Genomic DNA, 22923 nt, shown 5'->3' with positions numbered 1-22923 from the left:
TTCCTTTAGCTAACTCTGCTGGAATAAATACTACCCACTCCAGTTTTCTTGCCTGGGAAAGTCCAAGGACAGAGGAGCCTGGCAAGCTACAGTTCATGGGGTTGCAAACAGTTGGACATGACTGAGGGACTAATACTTTTTTTTTCTTTTGAGTACTAGGCACAGACATAAGCAGCTTTAGAGATGTTCTTTATACCGTATTCCATTTAATCCACCCTCCCTCCTCCACCCAGGTGACAGTACCAAGTCTATTCTCAGAGACATAAAAGAAGGCCCCTGGGACCACACAGTTAGAGCCTGGATCCTAACCTAGTCTTTCTTCCCTTTTCCCTCTCCTGCACTCCCCCAAGACACATATTAAGCCTCTGTTTTATACACTAAATCGTCCTTTCTTCCCCCAATTTGGCAATCTAACAACAAGAAAAATAAAGCAAAACTATCATTTAAGAAACTTAAATCATTGTACTACTTGAAATCCTTTTTGGAATGAACAATAATAATGATAATGTTGGGTTACATGTGAAAGGTGTGTTTCAAATATGAGTGGAAAATTAAACCAATGATTAGTAGTGGTAGGTCCAAATTATCTCAGGTTTGGTTAGTTTTGGCCAAGTTAGAAGGATTAATATTTTCCATCTCATCACACCTTTACTTACAGATGAACAGGCTTTAACGTAACATGATCCTGGCAGTAGGAGTGTGCATCAAGTCCACCTATGAAATCAACTGCAAATACAACATAGCCCAACATGAGTAAGTGTGCAAATTCACATAACAGTAGATGATTTACAAAGAACACATGAAAAGCTAACAAAGATATTTATCACGCAATGGAAGAATGTGTATTTAATATAAAGACTGTTCAAAATATTATCAGTGGTCAAAAAATGGGGAAATTTAAAAAAAATTTTTAATGGGGGATAATTGTTTTACAATGTTGTGTTGGCTTCTGCCATACATCAACATGGATCAGCCATAGGTACACACAGGTCCCCTCCCTCTTGAACCTCCCTCCCACCTCCCACCCCATTCCACCCCTCTAGGTTGTCACAGAGCACCTGAAAAAAATGGGGAAATTTGAAGAAACACACACAGAACTTGGGATCTTAGGGACTGAAAAATCACACTTGTTACTGGCTTTAGTAAAAAATGAAGTATACTAAATAGTATTAGATTTTAAATAATGTGCTTGTCCTTAGGCATACAAATATGCCCTTCCCCCTCATATATCAAAAGATACGCCTTTTCTTCTTGTTGCCAGAAACCATTTTTTTTTCCTTAAGAATATTTATTGCATTATTAGAAAGACCTTTGAGAAGTCACAAAATATATGTCCTTGCCCTCTGTCTTCAAGCCATTCCTGACAAATAAGCACCTGCATTTTGCAGAGAAAGTTTCAACTTCTCTCTGGTAGTGTGGTACTTGCCTCATACTGCATAGACTCACTAATTTTGTTAATATTCTTTCTAATCTGTTTCCACTTTGATAAAAACCTCAGTCTTTCTTTTGCAAACCTAATGTCCATGGTTAATCTTAGCTTATTTCTCCTGTTTTTTTTTTTCCTGCTGTAGTCCATTAAAGCTATTAATTAGGTCATAGCAAGCTCTGGTTATATTATAGTACTCTAACAAGTATCTGGGTGTATATGAACACCCTGAGCTTGGTATGTGTGTGTGTTTAGGTACACAAGATGTGAATATTTTATCATATTCTCCACTCAAGACAGGTATGCTAGTAAACTGTGATTTTGAGAAAGATGAATTAGCCTAGAAATTCAGAGGGGCCAAGAAAAGCCCATCCTTTTCCTACCAAGGCACATAAGTCTGGACACAATCTTAAGGAGAGAAGTAGTGAGAGAAGAGTCAGTCTGAGACACTAAAACGATTTTCCCAGGGCTTCCCTGGTTGTCCAGTGGTTAAGAATCCACCTGCCAGTGCAGGAGACACAGGTTTGATCTTTCCTTAGGGAAAAGGAAAGGGAAAGTGAAAGTGAAGTCGCTCAGTCGTGTCCGACTCTTTGCGACCCCGTGGACTGTAGCCTACCAGGCTCCTTCCTCCAAGGGATTCTCCAGGCAAGAATACTGACTCTTTGCGACCCCGTGGACTGTAGCCTACCAGGCTCCTTCCTCCAAGGGATTCTCCAGGCAAGAATACTGGAGTGGGTTGCCATTTCCTTCTCCAGGAGATCTTCCCAACCCAGGAATCGAACCAGGGTCTCCTGGATTGCGGGCAGACGCTTTAACCTCTGAGCCACCAGGGAAGCCTCCCACAATGCCTTGGGGCAACTAAGCCTGTAAGACGCAACAAGAGAAGCCCTGGGATGAGAAGCTGTTGGGCAGCAAGAAGACCCAGTGCAGCCAAAAAAAATAAAATAAATAAAATACTTTAAAAATTCTTCTATTAAAAAAGGAGTCTTGTCAGAGAGAACTACCAGTGTCTAAAGGGGTCATTTAGTCATATTAGATTAAGTTTTTATTAGATTAGATATTTAATCAAATCCAACCCCTGACCTTGTTGACCAATGGGTGAAAATTTAGAAGGAAAAATCACCTGATCAATTAACATTATTGATTAAAAATTGAATGGTCCTAAAAAAAAGTTGGGTAGTACTGTAATTTACTGAACCGATATGGAAAATATTTTCATAGTTAAAGATACTATGACTTACAGAGGCACCTTTGGAAGTTGAAGGGTGGGTGTGTTAAAAGAATCAAAATTTTAAAAAACATACATTTATGAATAAAATTATTCAAAAATGCAGTTCTGTCAAAAGAGTCTTTTCTCAAGTCAAGAGATTTCAAAAGGAAACTATGAAACTGAAAATTAAATTTCATATAACATTTGAACTCTCAATATTTAATTTGTCCAGTTTGCTTGTTTTGTGAGCATACATTTCTATGTTTTCTTTTTTTTGTAAGCTTTCACTTATTGCCATCTACTAAAGATTCAAAACATGATTTTGGGGGTGCTTCATTTGTTGAATAATTTGACTTAAGTTCTTCAACTGATCTTGAATGCAGTGCAGCTAAAATGCGGAAGACTCATTTATAAAATGCTCTCAGTCACTTGGATTAATTTACAAAGAGTTCTTTAAAGACAGAAATGACCCTAACTGATTAATGAAGAGAAGCCAAGAGAGAAAACGTATTCTGTCATCCCAAAGACTTTGTTTTGTTCGCTTGTTTTCAACATCAATTGCATTACAAAAATATTTGCAGGGAAATGCAAACCAAAACCACAATAAGATACTACTTTATACTCACCAAAATGGCTATAAAAATCAGATAATAAATGTTGGTAAAGATATGGAGAAATTGGAACCCTCATGCACCGCTGGTGGTAATGTAAAATGTTGCAAGACAGATGGTTCTTAAAAGAGGAAGTACAGAGTTACCATGCGTGCTTGCATGCTCACTCATGTCTGACTCCTTGGGACCCCATGGACTGTAGCCTACCAGGCTCCTCTGTCCATGGGGATTCTCCAGGCAAGAATGCTAGAGTGGGTTGCCATGCCCTCCTCCAGGGGATCTTCCTGACCCAGGGATCAAACCCATGTCTCCTGCATCTCCTGCATTAGCAGGTGGATTCTTACTCCTAGGTATACACCCAAGAGAAATGGAAACATACGTCCACATAAAAATTTGTACACAAATTTTTAAATTCTCAATATTTAGTTTGTCCAGTTTGCTTGTTTTGTGAGCATAAATTTCCATGTTTTCCTTTTTTGTAAACTTTCACTTATTGCCATTTACTAAAAGACTCAAAAGATGATTTTGAATCATTTTTGAAAACAGCATTATTCATCATATCCAAAAGGTGGAAAAAGTAGGTAATTAAGAAACTGAAAACATCAAGAATCTTTTATGAGAAGAACAGAACAATGTTGTTTTTGTCAACAGAAACCTGATATTTCCATATTAGAAAAATAGTTTTTTAAGCACACACTGACACTTCCCATTTGTCAGAGTAGGAATACAGTTTAAGTAAAGAGGTAAACTGAAGTGTTTATAGATTTTAAAGTTTTTAAAAATGATGCTTTAAAAAATGAAGTTGTTCTTTGACCCAACGAAATACTTGAAAACAACTCAGTAGGAAATACCTTCAGCTTTTTAAGCTTTCAGAGTGGTAGTTGTATCACACTGTTAAGAAAGTGAAGTGACTGTGCATTCTAAAAGTCACTGTAATGAGAAAGATGGGAGAACAGAAGCTGCTGAATTAAGGAGTTGCTCCAGTAGAAATAAGGAGATGAATTGCAATGAAACCTGAGAAGTAGCAGAAGAGGCATAGATAGGTTTTCAGAAATATTAGAAAAGGAGAATTAGAAACGAAACATCATGAAATCTGAAGCAATCACAGCAAGAACACCATCTAAGGGTCTTTGGCAGAAGAGTGGCCTGGGAAGAGATGAGGAAGACAGAAGGTAGAGGGGTGTGCACAACTTGCTGAGTGACCTGCAGGATAATTGACTTGAATTCTCTGGTTATTAAAGTCTTAAAATGCAGAACAGAAAAATCAGCACAATTAAGAGCTGGCATCAATGGTGCAGAAAAGCCGGTTATAGAGAACATTGCCCTCTTCACCCATTCTCAGAAACTGAGGTGTTACTATAAAAGATCCCTTGGGGAGAGCCCACAGCCTGGAAACCCCATTGTTTGTAGTCCTTTCAAATGTATTTCCTGTGCCAACTTCCAAGCACAGAGCCAAGTGACTTCTCAGAACAAATTATGTTATTTGCAATGGAACATCTTTGTGGTTATTCACTTTCCCCATGGTAGATCCCAGAAAGGGGCTCTCACTGACCTGGAGGAACTCCAAAACCACTTTGGATTTATAGCATCATCTTACTGTACAAACAGACTTGTTTTCCACTTGTTGGGCTTCCCTGGTGGCTCAGATGGTAAAGAATCCATCTGTAAAGCTGGATAACAGGGTTCCATCCCTGGGTCAGGAAGATCCCCTGGAGAAGCGAATGGCTACCCACTCCAGTATTCTTGCCTGGAAAATTCCAAGGACAGAGAGGAACCTGGTGGGTTACAGTCCATGGGGTCGCAAGAGTAAGGCACGACTAATACTTTCACTTTTCTTTTTTTCTCACTTTTCCACTTTTAAGAGATTCACAAGTAAGTCTTCTGTTTGACTACAGGGAACTTTTGGTCATCAGTGAGGTTTCCAATAGATAAGTCAGTATTACCTACTCAGGGCTTCATCCAGACACTGCAATCCCAACTGACACCTAAAGCAAGACAGGCTATTTTCAGTGCGCACTCAAGCTATCATTTATGTCCCAGGTTTAACTAGATTCACCCTGGTGGCTCAGCTGGTAAAGAACTCGCCTGACGATGCAGGAGATACAAGATATGTGAGTTCGATCCCTGGGTTGGGAAGATCCCCTGGAGGAGGGCATGACAATTCATGCCAGTATTCTTGCCTGGAGAATCCCCATGGACAGAGGAGTCTGGTGGGTTACAGTTCATGGGGTCACAAACAGTTGGACACGACTAAGTGCGCACGCACACACACAGCAGAGAATGAACCAGAATGCAGGCATTTTTTTCTGATCCAGCTCTGTCGCACACTGCCTTGTCTCTGATTGGGAAACATGGAGACACTCTATCATTGCGTTTAGCTCAGAGAAATGAAAAGACTTGGGAGGATGAGGATCAATTAACATATTTACTCTGAGCCTGCTTCTTGCTCTATCATTGTTCCCGCTATGTCGTTATGAGACTACTCTAATAAGCATTTATTTTATAGGTCGCCAGCAATACTGCTTAAGGGAGCACGGCTCAGGCTTCTAAAGAACTCAAATATGGGGGCCGTTACATTGTGATTTACTCATTCTGTGATAGGAATTCATAAGAGAAAAGCCAGGGCAGACGCTCGACATCCACTGAGTTCATGCAGTGAGGCCCTTAACAGACCACAGGGAGGATTTTGCAGACCCCCATAGGTAATGAAGGCTTTTAGGAGAGAGCGGTGGTTTCTGAGGGAGCTGGCAACTGAACTCTGCCTGTGTTACTAGGGAACGAGCTGGCCCACAGCATCGCTGATCTGCTGCCTCTCCCTGTCTGAAGAATCTGAGCTTTCAGAGGGCACGACCCGCTGAGCCAAATCGCAGACCGTGGTGGGGCAGCTCACATCACATGGAGTGGGTCTAGGCATGGTGCCCCCACGGGTCTGCTGGACCTGGTGAACTTGACTGTGCCCTGAAACACCGCTGACCCCCAGAGGAGGTGGTTGGGGCTGTGCAACTGCCTGCTGGAAATAACTTTAGGAATGTTAAGAGCTGTTCAAACTGGTAGATGACAGCCCATGGGCAAGCTTTGTTAATGTTCATGATTGTTCTCTTTATAATGTAGGAAATTTACCATCCCCTCCACCTTTCAGAAAGCACTGGGAACTGAAGAAGGGAAGCTTCTCACATGGGACCCCTGAGATGCTCAGGGAGAAGTCAGCCTCACTGGAGGGGCAGAGTCTGCCACCCTAGAGGTGGCTTTGGCCAGGTCTATCTTCCAGCACATTTACCTCTTTTTGCCTGCTATCAGCCATGCAAAGTGGATCCATCTCACTTCATCTGGTCCCCCTCAGGCAAAGGCGCTGATGTGGAATGCTGATACTGCGCAATGACTCGGATGGCTCTGTGGCCTGGGAAACACCGAGAGGTGTCACTGGGAGAGTCTGGAGGGTCTGGAAGAAACCACACGTCTGTCTGGGGGTTCCAGTCCCTCCTCCTCTTGCGGGGTCGGGGTGGGGAGGCAATAAGAGGCCAACTGTCTTCAGCTGGGGAGTGCATGCCCCAGGGGATGTGAGGACTTCCCAAATGGTGTGTAATTTAAGGTGGAGGTGGAAGTGTTAGTTGCTCAGTCATGTCCAGCTCTTTGCGAACCCATGGCCTGTAGCCTGTAGACAGGCTCCTCTGCCCATAGAATTCTCCAAGCAAGAATATTGGAGTGGGTTGCCATGCCCTTCTCCAGGGGACCTTCCCAACCCAGGGATTGAACCTGTGTCTCCTGCATTGCAGGCAGATTCTTTACCATCTTAGCCACCCAGGAAGCCGATTTAAGGTAGCCAATTCCAAAAGTGTTATTCCAAAATGTGTGTGTCCTGAGAAGGTACCTGTGGCCACTCTGGTTCTGGGTTCACTCATTCTCTTCCACAGCTATCTACTTTCTGCTTGACTGAAGGCATTTATCTCAACCAACTGGAGAGGCACGCATCTTATTGCACTTCCCAGGGTAAAAGGCTCCAGGGCACTAAACCAAAGCAAAGTTTTAATTTCTTATGAGGGATGATAAAGTAACAGCTACTAATGACAAGGTAGGTAGCTTCCAAAATAATGGAAGGAGGACATAGTTGATTTATCACTTGTAGTACTTTAAAATAATCTAACAATTTTTATTGAATTACAGTTAATTTACAATGTCCTGTTAGTTTCAGGTGTGCAGCAAAGTGTTTCAGTTATACACATATATTTATATATAGACACGACTGAGTGAACGGAACTGAACTGATATGTCTTTTTATAATCTTTTCCAATATAGGTTATTATAAGACATTGAGTATAGTGCTCTGTGATATACAGTACATCCTTGTTGGTCATCTATTTCATACATATTAGTGTGTATATTTTGATCCCAAACTGCTAATTTATCCTTCCCTAAAAAATGATTTTTGATAATGGAGCATATATACTTTTGACATGTACTGCAGCCACTTTATAATTCCCACTTATCCTATCTCCTTTCCTCCGTTATGTTTCCTCTTTTGTGTTTATCACTGTTTACCATACTGTACTGTATATTTTGGGCTTTCCAGGTGGCTTAGTGGTAAAGAATCTGCCTGCCAATGCAAGCAGACCCAAGAGATGCAGTTTCGATCCCTGGGTTGGGAAGATCATCTGGAGAAGGAAATGGCAACCTACTCCAGTATTCTCCCTGGAAATCCCATGGACAGAGGAGCCTAGCAGGCTACACAGTCCATGGGATGGCAGAGTTGGACATGACTGAGCATGCACACAACCACTATATATTTTGTTAAAAAAAATTTGATATCTGACTCCTTCACTATAATTTAAGTTCTATGAGATAAAAATTTTTATCTAACCTTGTCTGGTTTTGTTCACTGCTATCTCCCCAGAACTTAGAACAGTGCCTGGTACAAGGTAAGCTCTCAAAACTATTTAGGGGGAGTAGGAATTAAAACAGTTGAGTGACATTATTGTAACAGATTTCCTCCCATTCTTATATTGAAATGAGGTAAAAAGTACCTCAGGTACCTATTATATTCTAGCAATAACCAATATTCATCTATGGATACATGAACTAATTGAAACAAAACCACCCTGTCCATTTTATTAAGAGGTACCCTTCCAATAAATATTTCATTTTATGTTTAAGACTTGTTCATCAATATCTGCAATGCATTTATGTTTGCTCATGTTGGTAGAGGATAACTGCCATTATTCTAAAGTGTCACTAGCTCAGTCGTGTCTGAATCTTGGCGATCCCATGGACTGCAGCCAGACTCCTCTGTCCATGGGATTCTCCAGGCAAGAATACTGGAGTGGGTTACCATTTCCTTCTCCAGGGGATCTTCCCAACCCAGGGGTCGAACCTGGGTTTCCAGTATTGCACGCAGATTCTTTACCATCTGAGCCACCAAGGAAGCCCACCATTATTTTAAAGATAAGCTTCAAATGCTAAATCTGATTTTGCCAAAATAAGGAAGGCACATTTTTTATTTTAAAAAATTATACCCACAATATTTGTCATATCATACTCTGTTACATTTGATTGTTGTTTGTTGTTGTTTAGTTGCTGAGTTGTGTCTGACTCTTTGTGACCCCGTGGACTGTAGCCTGCCAGGCTCCTTTGTCCATGGGATTTCCCAGGCGAGAATATTGGAGTGGGTTGCCATTTCCTTCTCCAGGGGATTTTTCCAATTCAGAGATAGAACTCACATCTCCTGCATTAGGCAGGCCTTGGCAGGAGGATTCTTTATCACTGAGTCATCAGGGAAGCCATTTGATTGAGCTAGACTTTAATAATGGCAGATTATTAATTAGATGCTCATTTTATAGCCATACAAAATTTTGCAACTATTAAAAGTAAACAGTTTTTTTTTTTTTGGTGGGGGCGTTGTTTTCACAACTGTGTAGTATTTGAATTACATCCTAAAATTCTGTTATTGTAATGATAAGCTTTACATTGAATTCTTGCTAACGAGACACTTGATTTGGTTGGTGCTAGTGGTAAAGATGGAGAAGGCAACGGCACCCCACTCCAGTACTCTTACCTGGGAAATACCATGGATGGAGGAGCCTTGTAGGCTGCAGTCCATGGGGTCTCGAAGAGTCGGACACAACTGAGCGACTTCACTTTCACTTTTCACTTTCATGCATTGGAAAAGGAAATGGCAACCCAATCCAGTGTTCTTGCCTGGAGACTCCCAGGGACGGGGGAGCCTGCTGAGCTGCCATCTATGGGGCTGCAGAGTTGGACACAAGTGAAGTGACCTAGCAGCAGCAGCAGCAGTGGTAAAGAACTCACCTGCCACACCTGCCAATGTAGGAGACTAAGAGGGGTGGGTTTGCTCCCTGGGTTGGGAAGAGCCCCTGGAGGAGGGCATGACAACCCACCCCAGTATTCTTGCCTGGAGACTCCATTGGACAGAGGAGGCTGGTGGGCTACAATCCATAGGGTTGTAGAGTTGGACATGACTGAAGTGACGTAGCATGCACTCTTGAGCTTTTTTTTTTTTTTTTTTAATGCTTTTAACTGGCATTGCTTTTATTCTCTAGTCCTTTTTCCTCACAGTAGCACAGACACTGAGGGGAAATCACTCTCTTTTTTCTTAGTATTTCAAGTCACTCTATGGGATTCTTTGTACGTAATACATCCCCTTTGTGCAAAGTGTACAGAGTGACATTTCCCCAATGCTTTCAGTGTTATTCCTTTAGGTGCATGGGTACACTTATTCTATGACACTATTTGAATAGAAACTACAAAACTTCTATTTCGTCTTCTATAAATCTATACAGTTTTTCAGTAAGGATACCATGGACAGTCTCTAGCATTTTGTCTTGATTCTTGTGCGAGGGGAACCTGCTTATAGTGTCCCTACAAGGTGCTTTGATAATAAAGCATCTGTTGCTGTAATTTCTTCTCTCACTCTTGACTGCTAGAGTTGTATCATCTTTATAAAAATGCCTAGGACATCCCGGCTCCCACAGCCATCTTCCTCAGTGCACACATACACTTTTAAGTTTTCATTTTCTCATATTCAGGAAGAAAGGACCTAGGATCTTTTCTTTTTCCTTTTTAATTTTCATCTTTAATTGTATATTTGCTTTTATAAAATTAGTTTTTGTTGGCATAGCATTGCCTCACAATGTTGTTTGTTTCTGCTGTGCAGGAAAGTGAATCAGCTATATGCTTACATATATCCCTTCTTTTTTTTTTAAAAAAAAAAAATTGTTTTCTATTCCCTTTAAAGTGCTTCCCAGGTGGCACAGTGGTAAAGAATCCCCTTGCCAATGCAGGAGACGCAGGAGATGTGGCTTCAACTCCCGGGTCGGGAAGAGCCCCTGGAGTAGGAAATGGCGATCCTCTCCAAGTATTCTTGCTTAGAGAATTCCATGGACAGAGGAGCCTGGTGGGCTACAGTCCATGGGGTCGCAAAGAGTCACACAGAGCTGAGCGTGCATGCATGCACACACACACATTCCCTTTAAAGTTACTCAGGGTTTTTAAAGCCACATAAGTTGTACTCTTTTCCTTTTGTAGATATACTACTAACCCTTTGGTTCATCTTCATCAGTAATTGGGTGGAATGGCTGCTTACTATTAACAACTGCAATTTGGCTTTCCTGAAGTCTCTTTCAAAGTTTTTATAAGTTTTCAATTACTGTATGCTCAAAATCAGGGGTGGCTGAAGGCCTTAGCGTCATTACTATTGGGCTCATTTAGAGGAATATTTTATTCTAGAGAAAACAAGATTTTTAAAAATTCTGAAAACACCTCCCTTTTCTATTTTTGGAGCTCCCTTTTCATTTTTTAATTTGGATGAATTTCCTCTTTTGTTTTTCTCATGGGTCCACATTTCTGAAGGCAGATGTTTCCATAATCAGAGCACACAGTTTCTTTCCACTTTAAAATTTTCCATGAGTATATAATACTTAAACAATGGCACAGTGAATTTCTAAGATCTGTTTGGGGTCAATAAAGCAGAATGGAATGACTCAGAGAAAAAATATTAAACTAAAAAGGTAAGGGCTAAAAAAAGCTCTAAGAATTTGTCTAAACAGGTACATTTTTCCCCCTTATACAATGCATTTTTCTTAGTTATTAAATTTTTCCCCAATATATTTTTATCACTCATTTAAATCTAGCTGATGTTTTACTTTGCTCTATAAATCAAGTGACAAATACTTGTTGACTTTGAAGTCTCTATAATTCAGTTTTTCCTGTCTGCTTCTACACTTTTGAACATTTCCCCTTTGAATATTCTTTTTCCTTTTAAAAATAGCCTCTATTATTACTTTTGGTTTTCCAATTTCTAAGACAGACTCCATCCCCAAAATGCCATTTCTTCTGAGATCATTTTATAAATTCCTTTCTCTTTCTATGAATGACTGTTCAAAGAAAATTGAATCTAATCATATTCTTCCCAAGATTAAATCTTTTCATTGATTCCACATCATCTATCAGAGCATCCCAGCTGTTGAGACCTGAGTAGGTACAGCTGACAGGATATTGATTCCCTAATTCCCTGGTGTGTGGGTGGCGGGGACGGGCTGGGGCATGCTCATGTCCACATGCTTGCTGAGCAAGACTGGAGGTAGCTAGTGGTCTGGGGTGCTCATTTATTGCTGGGAAAAAGTAACTTATTTGTCACAGTGTGCCTCATAAATTTTGACTTTTCTCTATAAGTGCCAAGATATGAAATAGGTTGGGACTCATTTGCCTGGAGAATCCCATGGACAGAGGAACCTGGTAGGCAACAGTCTATGGGGTCACAGAGTCAGACACCACCAAAGTGACTTAGACTTAACAGGTATAAGCCAGAATCCAAGGTCCCTCAAAGACTGACCCTGTTGTTCACTTAGTGAACTGAACACACCCCATACTCATCACTTCCTGAGTACCCCATGGTTTTCCTACACTAGTTTGACATATCTTTTTGCCAACGTTTTAATGTCCTCTTCCTTGTAATTTTCTTCATGTAAGACCACGTTCTCATGCTCTGAGCAGCCAGGCTTGATGCTCTGACAGACAATTAGTTTCTGCTGGTTTTTTTCAGTGCATCTGATTCACTTTATGCAGACCATGATCTGTGCTTCACTCGTCCATCATTATTTACATACCTGGCTCACTTATTAGACGTGAGATCTCCTAAGAAAGGGACCAAGGCTTATTCATGTCTGTATCCTTGCGGGTCTAATACATAGCGGTTTTTCAGTAACTGTTTCTTGAACTAATGAATCAAATGAATAAAGGATTAACTACTTAAACTTGTTTAAGTCCTAAAATTAGACAATAATATTCTGGATCTGGACTATACTTTCAGATACGGAAAGATCAATTTCTACAGAACAAGAAGAGATTTTGGAAAATGCCAAATCTAGTTGAGCACTGCAAGAATTGGCAACCTACCTAAAATATAGAAATAACACAGAATACCATCAGGAGATACGGTTGAAAGAAATTAAGCGGAATGTCAACACAACATCTGAGTCACACGGGAAAACATTAAAATGTTTTAAAGGGTTAGTGAGTATAAAGCCAACCAGAAAGAGATTCTTGATAGGAGTAAAGTCTTGTGTCTACTCAAATCTAACATAATCTGAGTCCCAATGCTGTGGACTGCTGAATTAGTCACATTGGAAGGATATGGCATGAGATCGCCTCTTGTTCCACCAACTATTTTAAAAAGCCCTGAACATCCATTAGTGGAAAGTGAGAATTGCCTTGGAATTGAGCTCCTGCTTCCTAGTTGAAAATTCCTTAGAGTGAAAGAAAGTGAAAGTCACTGTCGTGTCTGACACTTTGTGACACCATCGATCAAAGCCCTCCAGGCTTCCCTGTCCATGGAATTCTCCAGGCAAGAATACTGTAGTGGGTTGCTATTCCCTCCTCTGGGGGATCTTCCCTCCCCGGGGATCAAACCCAGGTCTCTTGCATTGCAGGCAGATTCTTTACCTTCTGAGCCACCAGAAAAGCCCTTAACATGCAGCAAACTCAAATCATCTGAGATGTTTACTTAATGGAGAAATAAATTCCAACATTTATTTCGATATTTATTCACCGTGGTGGCTCCACCATTTTGAACATGTGACTTCCAAAGCTGGTCTGTAACCAAGAGGCAGAAAGGGGAAGAACATGGAGAATCACATAGGGGAGGATTTGGGGGCCATGCCTGGAAGTGAGGGTGTCTCTTCTGCTCACATTCCATGATCTGGAATTCAGTGTCATGGGATACCCAACTGCAGGGAACTTGGGAGATGCAACCCAGCGGTATGCCAGAGGAAGAAGACACAAATGGCAAATAGCTGGCAAGCCCCCGACACAAGCACATATGTCCAAGCTTGGCAGTTGTCTGAACTGTATTCAGCAAAGAAAGATGTTCTGAGGGTATGCCATTTACTCTAATCTAGACTTTGTGTTCTTCTTATAATCAGAGAGAGAGAGAGCAAGAGCAAACAAAAGAGAGGCGAGAAAGAAGACAGTAAGAGCAGACACGGGTTCGATACCTGGGCCGGGAAGATCCCCTGGAGGAGGGCATGACAACCCGCTCTAGTATTCATGCCTGGGAAATCCTATGGACAGAGGAGCATGGCAAGCTACAGTCCATAGAGTGGCAAAGAATCAGACAGGACTGAAGCAACTGAGCATGCACGCACAGCTTTATTCATAAGCTGAAGAAAAAGATCCAAGGAGAGGAAGAAACTAGGATGGGGATGGGAAAAAGAGATAAGGCCAGGGAGGCAGAGAGAGAATCATTAATGACACCAGCTGCCTGAATACATGGGAAGGACGGACAGAGGAGCCACAAGAGCCCCAGGACAGAGTGAAGCCCCCCTCTTCTGTGTCAGCAAGAAGAAAATCTTGGATTAATATGGACAGCTCTGATGGAAGAGAGACCCGAGGAGCCTGTGGGAAGCCACGTCTGCTGGCTTGCCTTCTCTATATCTTAGAGTCTCAGGCTGTCACTGCAGAGCAGAGGAGGACAAAGATGCCACAATTACATCACCTGTCTGGGCTTCATGTCCTCATTCCTAAAATGAGAGTAAGGACTCCAAAGTTGCAGTGTAAGGAGCTTTAAGGCTGCAGTTTTCACGGACCAGGAGACGCCGTTGATTTGGAATGCATGAGAGGAAGAAACAGAGGGGGCCCTCACACACGTGCCCTCATGGGGCAGCATCAGGGCCAGTGGGTAAGGTACATGCTTCTCTGCTGCTCAGGGACCGATCACCGGGCAGCTCAGGGATGGCTGGAGAGAAACGAGGGCTCGGCGTACCAGTGGTAGGGCTGGCTGAACAGCTCAGTTGGACGACTGAGAAAGGTGGAGATGAGTTGGGATGGGGCTACTGACTTTAGAATTAAAATGGAAATACAAGTGACCATGTCAGAATACTGCTAGCTCCTCTCTCCCTTGGGTTTCTAAATTCTCCCACTAATAACGCATTATTATTGAATAAATAATAAAAACTATTGCCCAGGATCCACATAAAATCCTTACATCCCCCCCGCCTTCTTTTTCTTACTGCATTTAGGATGCCACGAGGATGTGAACTTTCTTTTTTTCAGTTCCCTCATAATCACCTCTGGCTCCCAAATCTCTCATCTTCCATTCTGTACCATCTGGATGGCAGATCCTTCAGTCTTCCTTCTCAGGGAAGGGCATGCTCCACAGCTTGGACTCTTGGTAACCATAAGAACCTGGGAGTTCCAACCTGTCTGACCCTGGCTGTAGGGAGATGAGATCATGTCTCTTTTGAGTTGACAGGCATCTGTGTAGAGGGCTTGCCGTAAGGGGTGAAGCTGGTTTTCACACTGCCTAGGCTGTTAGTCTGGAGCAGAGAGATGAGGATGTCTTGAATAGCTACCTGATATTTACCATTTGGAAATGAATGAAGAAAAGGTGATGCACTTGATGGTGCCTTGAAATATTCCCGGCTCTGGGCGTCATCCAGAGGGCTGTGATGCTAGAGCTGAAAGTGCTTGGGTGACCCCTAATGGGAGATTCTATTTGTTAATGGGCACAGAGCTAGGTATTGGCAGAGTGAGGACCACTTTCATTTAAAAATTTTCTAACATACAGTTTCAAGTGGAAACACAGAAAAATTAAACCCATTTCTGACTGTCACTTCACTTCGCCATTTCACTGTGAGGTTAGCCCTGACTTTGGAGCTAGTTTTAGTAAGATGGTTTTGCTATCTTGACTCCATGGAGAGTCCCTCCTTGACTTACTGGTTTGGGGAGCTGGGTGTTGATGACATCCCTCTTGAAAGACACTGGGACGTGTAAAATCCCCCATCCATGAAATCACCAATGTCTCTGATGCTGACTCTGGGCTCTTTCTTCAGTCTTGAGGCTGGGCAAGTACAGGGCTTGTAAGCCTGTGGGGGGCAGCCCAACAACCCTCAAACATCCACATATTGCAAAGTTCATGAAATAAAAAAACGTTTTCTCTTCTAAGGGTCATCCAGTCCTCATCTGCTTTCTCTCTGTCCTCTACTGCCTGACTTCTGGGTCACATTATTTTTCTAAGGCTTTTCTAGACATCACAAAATGAAGAAAGGGAAACTGGAAATTAACACTCAAACTGTTCAGTTTCCCTCCCATTAGCTTCTCTGGTGAAGTCTCAGCAGGACCTAAGTTCACATCATTGCTATGGTACTATCACCTCGTTCTCTTAACAGGAATTCACGGAAAGACAGGCAAATACATGAACACTAGTCTATGGGAAGCCTCAAGGACAGCAGATGTGCAATTATTTTTCCAAATCTTGTGCTTCTTTCCAATAAAGAGTTTCCCAAACTATATTAGCAAGGGTCAAACAGTTGTATGAAGAGGTATTTTGAGATTTTCAAAATAAAATACTGAACCCACATCTGGGGAATTTGTTTTCTTTTCAAACACTTTTCAAAAAAAAGTAGGGTTTTCAATGTACATTTCTCGAGCCATTCAACATATATGTAGTAGGCTGGGCTTTTCAAGCCCAACAGACGCTCCATTCACAATCTGCAACCTAATATCAGATGAAGCAGAGCTAGCAAAGATCCTCTGAAAAAACCTGACTATATTTATAAAGTTAATACTATTTGTCAGCGTCTTTGCTTCCCCTCCACACTTCCTTGAATTAAAAAAAGTATTTTTAGTAAAACTGACAAGACAGTAGCCATCCCACAAGTTCATTTTCAGCAGTAAATGGTTCACAAACAAGATGTTGACATGTTTTTACTATTACAGGTTCCAAATACCCTGGTCTCACAAAAGTGTTCAAAGAGATTGACAGATATTAAAAAGAGAAATAAAAAGTGAAACAGATATAAATAGGCTTTTTCATGAGAATGAATGATGAACAGTATTGACCCTACCTAGCAGCACGCTTGCTTTTGTGAGCTTTTTATTTCACTGTCTTTGACCTGCAATCATAGTCTTTATAGGAAATGGCGAAAGAGTCTGAAAGGTAACTAAGATGGGTGGCTGGAAATAAATGTTTCCTCAAGCATTTATTACCCTTCAGAAATGTCCATCAGCTGAAATGTTAGTCCCATTGAACCACTTAAGCACTGCAGAGGAGAGAGGCAGGTAGTTATTAATTTTTAAGGATGGCTGACAGCTTTCAGTCCATGAGCAAGGCTTAACTTTGCATTTTGAATAATGCAGAGATTTTCATTAGTTAGAATAGGAATTGAAATGATAAATGCTATATTGTCTGCCAAAATACTATGACATTACAGTGTCTATTTGCAGTTACCTTTCAGAAGAAGCTTTCTAGAAGTATGCTTAGATAAGCTGAAAGGCTACCAGTATTGTTTTCTTATTTGATGTTTACATTTTGGAAACACAATTCAAAGGACACATCTTCTCGATTGGAGGTTGGTAATGCCCTCTCGCTAGCTCAATGGTGGCTCCAAAGGGCAGTTCATTATTACCTGACAGCTAAGTGTTGGCATAAATTGCACTAGTCTATGGGATCAATGCAATCGGTTTCAGACTTTTTTTTTTTTTGCTCACATCTACCTTCTGAAGACTCTGGGACAATTTAATTACAACTGCACTTAGATTCCTACTTCTTTCAATAAAAAAATGCAAGATTACCCTCACTTTGAGAACTATCAGACTAAAAGGTTTGTGATTGCTTTTTACTGTCATCTTGCTTCCAGCCAATTATAATGTCAGGTTTGTCTGGGGGTATTTACTTTATTTTGAGCATCCAAGACACTTTTGGCTCTAAGTATTATTTGAATTGATGGTAACACAACTACTTTATCTGGATGTCTCTTGGTAACTTAATGTATGATCCTAGTAACAAACACTAGAATTAAACCATTAATAGAATAAGCTGCTAGCAGCTGCTTCAACAACTGTTTCACGGGCATTAAAATAGCTGATTCAGAGATTTCTATACAGAAACGTAAGGTAGTTAAAGATTCTAAAATCAATGAAACCATAATATCTGCCAGTAGCAAGCTGATTCATATACAGACATTATTATGCTGAAAAAGGCTGATAGAAGGTCAAAAATCTTTTACTCAATTTAAATGAATCTTCTATTTTGCATGTCATTTTGCATTTCCAAATTTAGCTTAAAATCACAAGCTTCAAGGAAAATTCCTTTATATATTTATTCTACTAGATAAAAGATAATTGATTAATCTGCCTGCCCTCACCCAAGAAGGTAGGATGAATGAAGAATTGGCATCATTTGAGAACCTCTGATCAGTTCAGTGAGGAGAAGAAAGAAGATCCTTCTGGTACCTGCTCAGAAGTACTTTATAAGGTATTCAGCTGGGATTTATCAATCAATGTATTAATATCATGCTTTGGAGAAGCATTTATACAGCCCCAATTCTAATAATTTTGTAAGGTCCCAATTCCAGTTAAAATTGTCCTTGCTCAACTGGTTGTTTTTGGCTGTGCAGACTGTCTTAGCTGTGCACTGGAAGCATTCTGCTGATTTTCAGTACGTAAACTTTGTAAGATTGCAGAACTACTACTGGAGCACCTGAAAATATAACTTTTGAAGTTAACCTCATAGTTGGAAGTGTTGTCATTACAACAGCACTTTTGAAATGTCAGAAACTTTCCAGATCAACTAGCATTAAAAAAGATAGCCACAAGCAGGCACAAAAGAGATGATGTGGAAAAAAAAAAAAAGAGAGAGAGAGATGATGTGGCATGTTTGCATATTTTCACTGCCTGGTGAGTTTAATCTCAAGGTCTAGTATTTCTTCCAGTTAACTAAATAAATCCTCTTTGTTAACTGGATTCCAGTTCATACACTATGAGCTATACCTATTTGGTGATAAGAATTCACTCTTTTGCAATTATGTTATAGAAAGAAGTTGTAACAGTTAACTAGATGCTTATCCTCATTTTTTTAAAAAAGAGCCAACTTTACAACCCAAACAGTAACTGCAGTGATATAACCAAATCTCCAGGATGGTTGGTTATGATTGATTTATCTAATAATAATTTATTTTTTAAAAGCAAATTTAAGTTTTTTGGTATAACATGAGCCTATAATGAAATTGTGCCAAGAAGTGCCTTATAGATTAGCAGGTGTTCCATAAATGCCAGTTGTTGGCCTATGTTGCTAAGGTTCTTGTTTCCTTTACGGAGTTTATATACATATGTAGTTCTTGATATACTGTATTATCTCTATTGATGTTATTGTTATTAGTCAGATTTCAAAATTCTGCAGCCAGCATACTTATAACTGGTGATAGATAAAGCAATCCTAATTTTCTACTCTGAAAGACATTTAGGTCTCTGATGAAAAGTTACTAAAATGATACGGCAGTAATCTGTAGGCATCCCTGTCTCTCTGCATTCTCTTGCATGACTTGGATTGAGAGCTTCCATACCTAGTGCCATGTTATTTGTGTGCAGGATAGTTTGTAAATGCTTGATTGTAACTTTACTCTATTGATTTTAATCATTTAAAATTCCAAATATAAAAGATTTCACGATCCTGTAATGATTAGTTTTGGAAGCTAATCTCTTGCAAAACAAACCCAGAAGCAGATAAAATAATACTTACAGGTATCCTCTTCTTCCATGAAAATACTGATCACATAACAGGCATACACAAAACCAACCAACTGCAAGGAAGAAAAAAAAAATCTTGAAAATCTAGGACAAATGTCCATAATTAAAGAGACCGTATAATCAGTAGATAAAGAATACACAGTAGTATCATCTATGAATTTGTAACATTTAGGAAAAAACCTTAAATGCTATTTAAATATTTTAAAATAATAGCTATGATTTTAAAGAACCCTTTTCATTTTTACTTAGGTTTAATGACTTTCTAAAGTAGTACACAGAAATGGGAAAAATTATAGATATATTTTACTTAGATTTTGATTTGGAACAAATTACAGTTATTACCCTTAAGATTTTGATTTGGTATTTACAGTTCTCATATTTTAAAATCACCACAGGTTATTCAGAACATACATATTTAAGTTTTTACTATTTGTAGAGCAATTTGTAGCACTTTTCATTATTACTACAACTATTTTAATGTTTAATCACCACAAGGGGAATCAAAATATGTTCATTGTAAATTAAATACCAATCATTTATTTAATTATGGAAAATGCTTTGAGAATGTAAATTCTAATTAAATGTTAAATTGCTTTGTTAATTATAAATGGCCAGCTGTGAACACCAGGTATGCTACTGCTGCTTGGTCACTTCAGTCATGTGCAACTCTGTGACCTCTGTGGACTGTAGCCCGCCAGGCTCCTCTGTCCATGGGATACTCCAGGCAAGAATACTGGAGTGGGTTGCTATGCCCTCCAGGGGATCTTCCTGACCTAGGGATCAAACCCAGGTCTCCTGCATTGCAGGCCACCTGGGAAGATGCAAACACCAGGTATCTTGTTCTCCTTTCTTGATTGCTCCTCCTTTGTTTCTGTATCTCCTCCTTTCCCTAATTTGTAACTATTTCAATTTGCCCTTTGGAACTCAGGGAATGTTTCAGAGGCTGAAGCCATTTTCTCACAAAGAAACAGGGACATGAAGAGGCTTTTGTACCCAAGGGGGCGCCACAGGATCCTGCTTAGTTTCAGGGGCTAGGATGTGTGTGTGTGCCTGTAGTCGACAGGGTAAGGCCTTCTGAAGAGAGCTGGAACCCACCCAAGAGAACAATATACTTTGAGTTCTTCTGCAGCCCAGTCAGAGGAGGGCTCCCATTTTCTCACAGGCTATGGCTAGTACTTTAGAAATACATGTGACTTTCCGACATGCAGTCCAGGTGAGGCTGTGTGAGTGTGTGCTCAGTTGTTAAGGCATATCTGACTCGTTGCAACCCCATGGACTGAAACCTGCCAGGCTCCTCTGTCCATGGGATTTCCCAGGCAAGAAGACTGGAGTGGGTTGCCATTTCCTCCTCCAGGGGATCTTCCCGACCCAGGGATGGAACTTGCATCTCCTGTGTCTCCTGCATCCTTTACCATTTAGTCACCTGGGAAGCCCGAGTCAAACCACACATTATTTATTGTTAAAGGCTCATTTTTCTTCAGTTTTTAGAAAATGAATACATACATAAATAGAAACAGAAGCAATATTTTCTCCTTACGTTCCCAGGTGCTATCTTGTTCACTCTTTTCAATACACATGTTCTTCTTTGGGCTCCTTGATGTAGCTCTTTGGATGAATATGCCCTAGTATGGGGAACTGACTTTGAAGATGGCCCACTAGCTTGAAGAGCAGTTCAGTGAGTTCAGGTGACATGAGTCCTAGTGGCATAAATAGGCAGATCACACCCTTTGAACACGAAAGAGCTAGACAGGGTGACAGCCTAACAAATCAGGTCTCTTCGTGTGCAGTGTGACCAGGATGGCTGATACTCTGGGTCCTACTCCCTTGGCAAGGAGGAGGTTGGTAGAAGGCTGAATGGATCGTGTTACAGTAAGAACATTTCTGACCTAGTTTTGTTACTTTGGTTGCAGACCACTGTTTAGATGCTACACAGTTTGTTTTGTCTTGGTAGTTGCATATTGAATAGTTATCCCATAGTTGCTTGATAGCTTAGGTAATCCAGTAATTTTTCCCACAGAGTGAACTCGGGTAAATTAAATCTCACAAGTCATTATTTTTCCATTTACGTACGTGAAAGATAAGCAAAATGTTTTGATTGAGTGTTGTAGGACTTTTCTAGTATAAAGTTAAGGCTTTCATGACAGCTCAGTGCTACAGTGAATATTCCTTTTCTACTTTCCTAACAGACTATATATCTTTACAAAAAAAATCTAACACTTCTACTTACACATTTATGTTGATTTGAAGTAAGATAAATTATTGTTTTATCTTCATTGATATCTTTTGAGATGACAATGATGTCTATATTAGCCTATTATTAGCCTCTCTGACAGGGAACATATATCTATCTATCTATCTATCTATCTATCTATCTATCTATCTATCTATCTATCTATCTATCTATATATTTAGCATTGGCTCATTCCATTTGGCATGCTGGATCCTTCGGCATTTACGAGTTGGTTCATTGGCATTTCCTGGAAGGAAGGCCAGAGAATTGACTAGAAGGGCCCATGAGAGCAAACTCAGTGAGCTCAATGCTGAAACACAGTTTCCACATATCAATATGCAGAGCTAATCTGACAGGGCTGAAAAAAATCCCATCCTGATAGAGAATTTTAACTTAAAATGAAGTATATCCCACCTCCTCTGGTTTGCCTTCCAGTTGTTACAAGAGACCTGGAAAACAGTAGCTGTTAAAATGCAAGTTAGGTAGTCCTGATTCCATCATTTGAGTAAGCTGAAATTTAGGGAGAGGTTTCAGGTTAGGATGAGACATTGAGCAGTTAGTAGGACTACATAAGAAGATGATCACAGATGTACTTTTTTAAAAAAGTTATTTATTGATCGATTTTTGTCTCACTGGGTCTTCGTTGTTGCACTGGGGCTTTCTCTAATTGTGGCGAGTGGGGATCACTCTTAGTTGTGGTGTGTGGGCTTCTCATTTTGGTGGCTTCTCTTGTTGCAGAGCAGAGGCTCTATGCTCACGGGCTCCAGTAGTTGCAGCGTGCAGGCTCTAGTGTGTGTGGGCTTTAGTTGTCATGGTATACTGGCCTACGTGAATCTATCTTCTCAACCAGGGATCGAACCCATGTCCCTTGCATTGGCAGGCGGATTCTCAGCCACTGTACCACCAGGGAAGTCCATAGATGTACTTTTATAAAGGCAAAAGAAGCAAACTCAATTGAATAAGTTTTCAAACAAAGTTTTCAAAAAATATGTTTTTATTTAAGTCTTATTTATCTTGTATTTCTTCCTTGCATTTTAGGACCATGCATTATTTTTAAATTATTGGGTTAACTGTGTTTCTGAAAAGACTGTCTATGTACTTAAGATTATTGGTCAATATATTTATTTCTCTTTTTCGAAATGAGTCTTTTAAGTAATAGAAAATAAGATCAGGTTCTTAGTGATACTGGCATCACACTATTCTTCCCTAGTCGGTGAAATTTTTTTTGTTAATGAAATGTGAGAACCCCCAGTTTTAAAGAAACAAAGAAATGCATAGCATAGCAACAGAAAATTTGCAGATCCAATTGTTTATTAATGGATTTTAATAATATCCTGATAGTTTCTGATCTTACATTTAGATCTTTAATCCATTTTGAGTTTATTTTTGTGTGTGGTGTTAGAGGAGAACATAG

The 22923-nt window shown here is 40.3% G+C and overlaps 1 protein-coding gene across 1 annotated transcript in view; it reads right to left on the bottom strand.

Moving 5' to 3' along the window:
- Positions 1-652: 652 nt before the first annotated feature.
- The window catches only part of NKAIN3 (sodium/potassium transporting ATPase interacting 3), a 288131-nt gene continuing 265860 nt past the window's right edge, over positions 653-22923 (bottom strand). Inside the window, exons 6-7 of the mRNA XM_069600342.1 lie at positions 19272-19332; positions 653-726 (exon numbers count right to left, since the gene is read on the bottom strand). Coding sequence (XP_069456443.1) covers positions 653-726; positions 19272-19332 — 135 coding nt within the window. The remainder of the gene's footprint in view (positions 727-19271; positions 19333-22923) is intronic.

The sequence above is a fragment of the Ovis canadensis genome, chromosome 9 (assembly GCF_042477335.2).
Source record: "Ovis canadensis isolate MfBH-ARS-UI-01 breed Bighorn chromosome 9, ARS-UI_OviCan_v2, whole genome shotgun sequence".
In the NCBI taxonomy this organism is placed as follows: Eukaryota; Metazoa; Chordata; class Mammalia; order Artiodactyla; family Bovidae; genus Ovis; species Ovis canadensis.
The sequence above is the reverse complement of the archived record's forward strand: the minus strand, read 5'-3'. Positions and strand labels throughout refer to the sequence as shown.